The sequence below is a fragment of the Myotis yumanensis genome, unplaced genomic scaffold (genome assembly GCF_028538775.1).
Source record: "Myotis yumanensis isolate MYYU_CA2020_CCGP unplaced genomic scaffold, mMyoYum1.0.hap1 SCAF_10, whole genome shotgun sequence".
Lineage (NCBI taxonomy): Eukaryota > Metazoa > Chordata > Mammalia > Chiroptera > Vespertilionidae > Myotis > Myotis yumanensis.
This window is the reverse complement of record NW_027223761.1, coordinates 1,382,318-1,392,145: the sequence shown is the minus strand read 5'-3', so window position 1 is coordinate 1,392,145 and position 9,828 is coordinate 1,382,318. Positions and strand designations below refer to the sequence as shown.

The 9,828-nt window shown below is 65.6% G+C and overlaps 1 protein-coding gene across 2 annotated transcripts; it reads right to left on the bottom strand.

The window, feature by feature from the left end:
• Positions 1-6,753: 6,753 nt before the first annotated feature.
• Positions 6,754-9,359, bottom strand: RASSF7 (Ras association domain family member 7). Of its 2 annotated transcripts, none has more exons than XM_070427167.1 (6): positions 9,278-9,359; positions 8,547-8,677; positions 7,689-8,401; positions 7,484-7,579; positions 7,327-7,408; positions 6,754-7,245 (listed from the first exon to the last, which is right to left on the bottom strand). In XM_070427167.1, the coding sequence occupies exons 2-6, from the start codon at positions 8,647-8,649 to the stop codon at positions 7,217-7,219; spliced, it is 1,023 nt and encodes a 340-aa protein (XP_070283268.1). In that variant the 5' UTR covers positions 8,650-8,677; positions 9,278-9,359; the 3' UTR covers positions 6,754-7,216. The 2 variants fall into 2 exon arrangements, with proteins under 2 accessions (XP_070283268.1, XP_070283269.1); XM_070427168.1 differs by lacking the exon at positions 9,278-9,359 and adding an exon at positions 8,790-8,884.
• Between the last annotated feature and the right edge of the window lie 469 nt (positions 9,360-9,828).

The following is a 9,828-nucleotide window of genomic DNA, read 5'->3' as shown; positions in this document are numbered from 1 at the left end:
CTCAGGAGGGTTTCTCGACCTCTCTGTGCCTTAGGGCCCTGGGCCGAAGAAGAGGGGTGTTGAGGGCTGGATGGGGGAGTACAGCAGCCGCCCTCGGGTGGGGTCCGGCGTGGTAAACCCCCTCAGCTTGGAGCCTGACGTGCGCTGGCCTTCAACGCACACACCCACCTGCCGAAGACCACACGATAGGAGGACACTGCCCAGGAGAACGTTCCAAACGGGGTGATGGCGCCCTGCTGAGCTCCTGGGAAGGAAGTGGACAAGCAGCTCGTGATCCGCTTGGAGGGGCCCACCCTTCTCACTGCTGGGAATTATCGTAATAAACACGCACCATCGATGAGATGCAAAAAACACTGCCTGGCCCCGGCCGTTTGGCTCAGTGGATAGAGTGTCAGCCTGCGGACTGAAGGGTCCTGGGTTCGATTCCAGTCAAGGGCACATGCCCAAGTTGCAGGCTCAGTCCCCAGTAGGGGTCGTGCAGGAGGCAGCAGATCCATGATTCTCTCATCATTGATGTTTCTCTCTCCCTTTCTCTCTGAAATCAATAAAAATACATTAAGAAAGAAAAAAAGAGAGAGAGAGCACTGGCTTAGCAGGCATCCTTGAGCAGCGGGCAGCCTACCCAGCCACGCCAACCTGTGCTCAGATGTGAGACGTGTCCCCAGGGAACTGTGCCAGAGCCCCTGGTCTGGGCTCAGACTGAGCACAGGTGGTACCCCTTGAGAACAGAGGCATGTATCTGTGCCCCCCACCGACTGAAACACGCTGAAACAAATACCTTAACACACACACACACACTCACACACACACACACACATGTGGACACCTTCCCTACACCCCCATCAGTACTGTCTGTCACCTCTGGCCCACCCTGACCAGCCACCCATCTGCCACCTCTCACATGCTAGCACCAAGCAGGACACGTGGACACCCTGCCCACTTGCCCCTCACAGACCTGCACCCTGAAGTCCTTGCTGTGTCCCCAGTGTGTGCTGGCACCCCTGCTCCCGTCCTCCCAGGCCCAGGCAGGCACAGACATCATGCGCACAGGAGGGTAGCTCTGGGCTGGGAGCGTCCCCGTTCTCTCCAGCCCCGGCCAGCCCTGTCCCCTGGTGTGGGACCCGCACTCCCCCCCCCCCCCCCCAAGGCTGGAGCTGGAAGAGGACACAGGCAGGGCTGTGTGTTAGTGCCTGGGGGCCTCTGTAACAAATGACCACAGACGGAGTGACCCCCTTCAGGGACCATCCTGGCCCAGGTCAAGATGGGAGGCACGCTCAGGGGAGGCGCTGGGGGAACCTGAGGACACATTTGGGACATCCCAGAAGAGACTTTTTTTCAGTGAAAGTCATTCCCTCACAATCCTGGAAGCCAGAAGTCCAAAACCAAGTCTGTAAGGAGAGCCCTGTCTTGTCCTTCTGGGTCGGGTGCCCCAGCCACTGCCTCTGTCTTCACGCGGCCTCCCCCTGGCTGTCCGTCTCATCTCCCGAGGGCGTGGATTGAGGCCTGCCCAGGCAATCAGGGTCACCTCATCTCAAGATCCTGGGCTTCACAAACAGACCCTTTCCCAGTGAGGCCACATTCACAGGGTTTGGCATTAGGATGCGGACATGTCTTTTTAAAAATGTACTTTTCCCCCTGGTTGGTTTGGCTCAGTGGATAGAGCAACAGCCTGCTGATTGGGTTTGATTCCGGTCGAGGGCACATGCCCGGGTTGTGGGCTTAATTCCCAGAGGGGGGAGTGTGGAAGGCTGCCGATCCGTGATTCTCTCTCATCATTGATGTTTCTATATTTCTCCCTCTCTCTTCCTCTCTGAAATCAATCAATCAATATATATATATATATATATATATGTACTTTTATTGATATTTAGAGAGGGGAAGAGAGAAGGAGAGATAGGAACATCGATGAGAGAGAAACATCAATCAGCTGCCTCCTGCACACCCCCCACGGGGGATGGGCTGCAACCCCAACATGTGCCCTGATGGAGAATTGAACCTTGACCTCTTGTGCAAGGGTTGACGCTCAACCACTGAGCCACTGGACAGGCCGAACATATCTTTTTGAGGGAACACCATTGAGCCCACTAGGGCGTGGGAACGGGTACATCTGGAACTGCCAGGACTGGGGGCGCAGCTGGGGGTTGTACCAACAGGGCAAGATAGAAACTGGGAGTCACCCTGACTTCTGGCCTCTCCATGTCCTAGACTTCTTCCCTCCGAACCTCTGCCCTGTCTGCCCACCCCCGTCGGGAAGGTGTGGGCCTCCTCAGGGACCCACTTGATCCAGGTCTTGGTGACCCCTCAACTTCTGACCCACTAGAGCTGATCCACTCATCGCCCTGAGCTCCTTCCCATCCACAGGCGGCCACACCCCCTGCACCAGCTCTCACACTCCTGAGGTCCCAGACAGGGCAGATGCCTCCCCGGAGCCCCAGCCCTGAGCCACCCAGGCCACGGTCTTGAAGGAAGAAATGAAGTGACTGTGATGGTGGGCAGGGTGCAGCAGTGGCCATGCTGGGTTTGTGGCAGCTGAGCCCAGACTTATGTGGGATGCAGACAAGTCACTGGGGGCCGGGAGGCCCAGGAGTGGGCTGGCCAGCGGAGGCAGGAGGGCTGAAGGAGGGCAGCTGGGCGGCCAGGGTGGCTGGGGCTCTCACCCTGGGCCAAGGACCGCGGAGCCAATGGGGAGCCGAGGGGACCTTTGGAGCTGCCTGGAGCCAGGACAGTGGGGGCTCCAGGGAGGGCCAGGCTCCGGTTGATGTGAGGGAGGTGGGGGAAGGGGACCTCTTGCTGACCGTGGAGGGGGCGCAAAAGGCTTACGAGGACCCCTGTACCAGGAAGAAAAGGGGAGCAGGCACCTCTCTGCCCAGCCAGGGGACTGGGTGACCTGATTCTGCCTCAGGGACCCCCGGGGCCGTGGGGGCCCGAAGGGAGTGGGAAGGGAAGGGGCTGGCCACCTTTGGGGCTCCTCGAGGAGTCACTAACTCCCTCCGGGTCCGAACCAGTTCCCTGACTATTCCTCCCCAATGCCCGACAGGCTGGCAACGCCAGTGGACAAGCCGCACGGACCCTGGGCGCGCGCCCCGGGCTCCGAGCCTTCCCACCGGAAGGATCCAGGGATTTGCGGGCAAACCGGGCGGAGCCGGAGTCCACACCAGCTCTGTCCCGCCAGCCATACCGCCGAGATGGGCGCGGGCGACGCGGGCAGTACGTGTGTCCCGAAGCCGAGGCCCCTCCTCGGCCGCGGCTACGTGCGCGGAGTCCCGCGGGTGCCCTGGGGGCGCCGGCCCCTGCGCGGCGGGCGGGCGGGGAACGGCGCCTCGGGTCGAACCACCGGGACGGGCGGGCGGGGGAGCGGCCCGCGAGGAGGTGCCGCGGCGCCCCAGGCCCCGCCCGGCAGGTGGCGGCCCCGCCCCGAGGCCGACGTGCGGAAAGGAACGCGCCGGCCGCGCCCGCGAGGGGCCGCGCGGCGGTGGGCGTGGCGTCCGCACCCCCCTCGCTCCCACTGGCTGCGGCGTGGCAGGACGGGCCCGGCCCGACCGGCAATTGGCTGCGGGGCCCTCGTATTTGCATACGGACCGGGCGCGGGGAGCGGGCGCGGGGCCGTGGGGGCGCGAGGGGGCCGCGGCCGCTGCCGAAGTTGGGCCGAGAGCCGGCGACTGTCCCGCAGCGGGGGGGCGCAGGTGACGCGCGGGGGGTCCCAGGCCGGCGGGCGGGGGCGCATCCCACAAGCCGCCCGCCCTCGCCAGCTGCAGGGGCTCGGACGCCCAGGTTGGAGGGGAAGGAGGGCTGGGGTGCGGGATGGCCCCTCCGCCTGCCCGGCGTCCCTCCAGGCGCAGGGCAGCCACTGCCCACCGCACACTGCGCTGCTCCGGACCCACTGTGCGTGTGACAGCGGCTGATCTGCTCCTGGGCAGCGCGACCGCCCCAGCCCCTCTGTGACCCTGCGCTGTCGGGCAGGGGGAGGCCACACCGGGCAGGGAGAGGCCACAGGGGGTCGGAGGGCGCGCGTCCGGTGGAGGGGGGGGCAGGGCGCCCCTATGGAAGGGTCTGCCTGTTTGCGCCCAGCAAACACCCAGGGGCTGGGAGAGAAAGCAGGGGCATTGAGAGGGCTCAGGCGGGAGCGGTGCCCTCTTGGAGGGAACTTTCTTCCCGTGTGTGCCAGGTGCCAGCTGTGCCGCGCTCCTGGGATGGTCTCCTGGATGTCGCCACACGGAGGGCGGGTGCCGACTGGAGCCTCCAGGACCCACTCTGAGGGCCCCTCTGGGAACTTTAAGGAAGACAGTGACGGACGTGGCTTTTCTGCGCATTTCGGCCGCTTCAGCGAGGCCACGGAGGAAGAGAGGACGGCAAGGCCCCATGTGTGGTGCCCAGCAGGGTACCCGTCCCCCTTCCAGCGGCGCGGCACCTGGTGAAGTCCGGGGCCTGAGCGCTGGGCCTGCCTCCCCTGTGGGTGCTCTCAGGTGCCCCGAGAAAACGTTGAGCGTGGAGTGTGCCCAGAGCAGCCGCGGGTCTGCAGGGGCCGAATGCCTAGGCAGGCCCTGCCCCTCCCCGGGCAGTGGGGTTGATGGCTGGTGCCGGGCCTGCTGCTGTCCGAGAGGCCTGAAGGACTGGGGTGGGCTTGGACTTCACTTTGGAAGGACCCTGTCCTGGTGGTCACTGTGGTGTCACACCCAGCAGGCTGGTGGGGTCAGGTTGGGCAGGTGACAGGGCGGCCATGGTTGCCTTTGGGTTGGAACCAGCGAGCTGTTTACAGCCACTGGGCAGTGACTTACTGTGGGTGACCCTCAGTGCACCCAGGTGTGTCCGCCAGCCCTAGGGGGCGCCAGTGCTGTCCTCCAGCCCAGCCTGACCCTGAAGAGCAGCAGTGACCAGTGATGAGGGCTGCTGCATCCTCACTCGCGCATGTCCTGCCTCACCTCCCTGGGGCTGGCCGGGCCTGGCTTGGTCCTGGCCTGCAATTAACCGGACATGTCGGGGGAGCTGGGCTTTTCTTCACCTCAGCACAGCTTACATCATTGTTTTCAATGTATAAGTTAAAACTCAAAAGTAAACTTCTCAGCCAAAGGCTTGCTTAGCCACCTGAAGCACTTCTGGCAACATCTGGTGGGGTGGGAGTTCATGCATCTGGAGTAGCCCTCTCTCCAGGCCCGCCCCCTTCGCTTCGGCTGCCGGCCGAGAGGACCCTTCTGAAGTGGGCTCGCGAGCCTGACAGAGCCAGGAGCAGACCGGGGACAAGCCCCTCATGGTGGCTTCAAGACAGGTGTCCCTGGAAACGGATATAGGAGACCAGGGTGCGCGAGCTCAGCCAGCTCTGTGCCTGCTTCCCTTTGGGGCTGGGAGACTTGGTGAGGAAGCTCATGATACCGGGGAGGGCAAGGGCTAGTCCTGCCCATCCCATGTGTGTGTGTGTGTGTGTGTATGTGTGTATGGGTGTGTGTGTGTATGTATGTATGTGTGTGTGTGTGTGTGATGGCCCCTGCTGGCACCTGGCTTTGCCCCTGCTGCCCTGTGTGCTCAGCGTGGGAGGTGATCCGTGCAGTGGCTCAGGGCTGGGGCCCAGCTCCGTCCCACCTTCCTGAGTGTGGGTAGGGACTGTGGGTGAGGGGAGCAGGCCGCGCTCCCAGCCCTTCCACCAGGACATGGCCCCATCAGCCTTTCCAGTCCAGGCTACACCCCGTGTGACCCTGTGCTTGGACCCGTCTGGGGCTGCGGTCAGGCCAGTCCAGGCCCCATGGGGTCAGGAACAGGCTGCTGAGCTGGGCAGTGGAGACAGGAGTGTGGCCGGGCTGGGAGCTAGCAGAGGATCCCTCCTGCCGCCTAGAGCGGTCCGGCCACTCCCCATCTGTGCGGTCTCAGCAGGAAGCCCCCCACCCCCGTCATTGCTCCCCGCAAGCTGGGCTCTTGGCTTCCTTGCTCCTGATGCTGAGGACTTCACGGCCCCTATGGTCTGCTCCAAAGGAAGTGGGGAGCACCAGGCCTGACTCAGGGCCACCCCAGAAGGCTGACTCCATCCCAATGTTGCCAACCCCAAAACTCAGCCCAAACCCCCATGACCTAGGATGTCACCCTCCTGGTCCCCAGTCCCCGTGGCTGCACCTGAGGCTGAGCCCCAAGTTTTGGCCGTCACAGAGGTCTCTGGTCTTCACCACAGCCCTTGGAGCTGGGAGCTGCAGCCCAGCCCAGGAAAGGACTGCAAGTTGGATGGCTGCCCCGACTTCAAGGCTGCAGGCTCCCAGCAGAGGCTTCCCGCCCACCTGGGGAGCCGAGGGGGTGTGGGGAGGCGGGCGGCCACACCCTCACGGGGCCTACAGAGCTCCTCTGGGCACAGCTCCCTGGGCCTGGCCAACCCAGGAGTCCTGGGACCCACCCCACAAGCTCTCAGCCTTAGTCAACCTGACAGGCAGGTCTGGCATGTCCTGGAGTCCTCTCCAGGGGCCACCAGAGTGGGCGGCAGCTCCTGCTGGGGAGGAGCAGGCCCAGGGACAGGAGCGAGGTGGGAGAGGGTCCGATAAAACCCAAGCCAGGGCTCCAGCCTGACCAATTCCAACACCGGGCTCTGGCTACAGAGCGCCCCTGGGGGGAGGGGGCGGGCACGGCAGCCTGAAACGGAAGGCCCTGGGAGACCCCCTTCTCAGGAGCCCTGGCTATGGCCAGCCCCCTGCAGCTCGGGGTACTGCCCAGTGACCCTGGGTGGAGTCTCCAGTGTTAGAACTCATAGACCCCGCCTAGGCCGCCTCAGGACACACTCAAGCCACTTCAGGCAGTTTATTGAGGTTTCAGTGTCGTAGGGGAGGCAGCACTCACACACTCGTGTACACACACCTGAACACACACGTACCGAAGGGTGCCTCCCACACGCAAGCACAGACCCACAGACTAAAAACAGCATCCATGCATCTCCGGTCCCCAACAAAGAGCTGTGGCCTTTGGGGCCTAACAAGTTCTGAGCTGGCCATGCCCAGGCTTCTCAGGGGGCTTGGCAGACTTGGCAAGTACCAGGTGAGAGTCCTCAGCCGCCTCCTGACCCAGTTCCGGGTGTTCTGTCTCAGGTGCAGGGCCCGAGGGCTTCCACTTGCAGGGGGGCACGAGTCCTCTGTGGCCGCCGGTCCTTCTGTTCTCCAGGCTGGGCTGCCCCTGGCTGCCCTCGCTCGTGCCATCAGAGCCCAGGGCTGGGCTGGCAGTGGACGTTCATTCCGGGCAGGGGCAGGTGCTGCTACCTCCAGCTCTGCCTCATGGGAGAACCTGTGGAGAGGACGCAGGCTGAGGGGGTGGGGGGGTCACAGGAGGACCTCATCCCACCCAGAGGGGGGCAGACAGACATACCCTCTGGGCTCAGACTGGACACGAGGGCAGGACTCCGGGGGGCTCCTGGGAGGGGCTTTCCTCTGGCTGGAGGCATGAGATCCTGTGGGGAAAGCAGGTCAGCTGGGAGCTGGGCTGGGCCCTTGCCAGCCCAACCCTCCTGGGGAACCACTCTGACCTGCGAGCCGGGAGCGGCCCCCGTCTGCTGGATGAACTGCTGCAGGTTACACTGACGCAACTCCCGGTTCAGCTCCTCGAGCTCCTGGGCCTGGGCCTGGGGCACATGGGACCCTCAGTGGGCACAGCCATGAACCTGGTCGGACCCCAAGACCAACCCCCAAATCCACCCGTGTCCAGTCCGGGTGCCAGTCCCATGAGCTCACCTGCAGGGCGTGCTCTGCAGCCTCCAGAGCCCTGCTCACCAGGGCCAGGCTGCCCTGTACCTCCGCACTCTGCCGCTCCTGGGCAGCCAGGTCCTGGCGCAGGCGTTCTGTGGCAGATGCGGTGGGCGAAGGGGGCCCAGGGGCCTCTGCGGCCTGGTAGAGCTCGTCCTCCAGGGCACGAGCCTGGGCGTCCAGGGCCTGCAGCCGGGCGGCATGCTCGGCAGTGGCCGCGCTCAGGGCTTGCAGCCGAGCCTGTGCCTCCCGCTCGCGCGCCTGCTCCCTCCGCAGCTCCTGCTCCCAGAAGGCCTCCTGGCCCAGCTCTGCTGCGTTCCTCTGCACCCGCCGCTCCAGGTCCTGCAGGTCTTCGCAGTGGCCGGGCATCGGCGCGACTGAGGCCACCGGCTCAGGCAGCGCCAGGCCAGAGGCCAGCCTGGGGCACCCCAGGCTGAGGGTCAGTGCTTTCTGGGGCTCACGGCCCAGTGCTGGTCTGGGCTTTGGGGGAAGGCTGGCACGGATTGGGCAGCGCTCAGGCGGTGGGCAGCTGTCTGAGGAGGGCCTCCCAGTGAGGCTGGGCCCTGTCCGCCGCAGGACAAACTGGACATCACTGGCAAACTGTCCACAGGTAGCCTGGGCACCCACTGGACACTCCTGGGGCAGCAGCTGCCGTTCCTTCTCCCTGAGACGCTGCACGAGCACAAAACGGCCAGTCTGGCCTGGGGTGGGGGAGAGGGGTCAGCCTACATCCCCCCACCCCTTGTCCCCTAGATTGAGAAGCAAGGGGAGGGCAAGAGGGATCAGCAACTAGCCCCACCCTCAGAGGGCCAGACCCCACCCCAGGTCCACCTGTTGGGGACTCACCTATAGCTTGAGCTAGTGCGACCACCACTTCCTGACAGGTGGTCTGCTCCGAGACGCCGCAGACCACTCGCTGGATGCCGTCCACCCACACCTTCAGCTCCATGGCTCAGCCCAGAGGGCATACCCCTGTCCTGCAGGTGAGGGCCACAATGTCAAGTCCTGCCTGGCCCTCCCCCGTGGCCCGTCCCTCACCCACAGAACTGGTTCAGGGCTGCCGCCCTGCTATCCTGTGCCCAGCCCTACCCGCAGGCCACACATTCCTGGGGTGGGGGTAGTCAAGACCAGCCCCCCAAAACGGGGAACCAGTCGGCCCTCCAGGAGCACTGGAGGCTTCCCCACTTCCCAGCCTCCTCTGGCCCCGCCCCACTCCCGGAACAAGGGGAATCATTAACCAGATGCAGGACTTCCTGCCCCCCCAGTCACCTGGCGCGGAGGGCACTGCCCCTCCCGCGGGGAGCCGTCCCCAGCACCCAGGGGCGCCCGTACGCCAACTCTGCACCCCGCTGCCATGGGAACGCACCCTGCCCCGGGTCTGACCTCGGCTGTCCGGACCCACCCAGCCGGGAGCAGGCAGCCCCCGCCCACTCCCGCCGATCGCAGCGCTCGCTGGGGAGGCCGCTGTCCCTGCCGCGGGGCGGGCGCAGGTGTGGCCCCCACGCGCGGCCGGGCGCCGGAGCCTCTCTCTGAGCGGCCGCCGGCCTCAGGAGGCTCCCGGGCTCCGCGCGGCTCACCTGGGCGCCCGCCGGCCTCCGGGACCCGAACTCCAACTGACTCCTGCCCAGCACCGGCGCCGCGGCAACCTGCCGCCTCCTGCGCCGCGGGAGCGTCCCCGTCCGCCACCCATTGGCCCGCAGCCCGGCCGCCCGGCCCCGCCCCGCGCGCTCGCATTGGCTTCTTGGCGCGCCCGCCCACCCCTCGCACACGCCCATTGGTCGCCTTCTTTGGGCTCCTCCTCTCCCCATTGGCTCCCCGCCCGCCCCGCCCCCCTTCGGCGCCCAGGTGTGGGCGGGGCTTGGCGGCGCGGAGTGGCCGGTGGAGCCCGGGTCCACTCACAGCCAAAGCCCGCGAGCTACGCGGAAGCGCGTGCCTGCCGCCGCGGCGCCGCGTGGGGCAGGTGCCTGGCCCCATTCCCGGGCCCACTTCCTCAGCAGCCGCCCAATCTGACGAGTCTCCCGCCTAGGGCGGGGGCCCGGGCCTGGGACCCCGCAAGCCCGCCAGCGCCCAGAGAGAACCCTGCCTGATGCGCCCCCCGCGCCAGGGTCCCTCCTCTCCTGCTCCCTCG

Excerpts from the sequence above, each read along its gene's own strand:
- RASSF7 (XM_070427167.1), bottom strand. The coding sequence starts at position 8,649 with ATGGAGCTGAAGGTGTGGGTGGACGGCATCCAGCGAGTGGTCTGCGGC. Across the intron at positions 7,580-7,688 it reads CTGCAGAGCACGCCCTGCAG|GCCCAGGCCCAGGAGCTCGA; the intron begins GTGAGCTCATGG and ends CATGTGCCCCAG. Across the intron at positions 7,409-7,483 it reads GGGCCGCTCCCGGCTCGCAG|GATCTCATGCCTCCAGCCAG; the intron begins GTCAGAGTGGTT and ends CTTTCCCCACAG.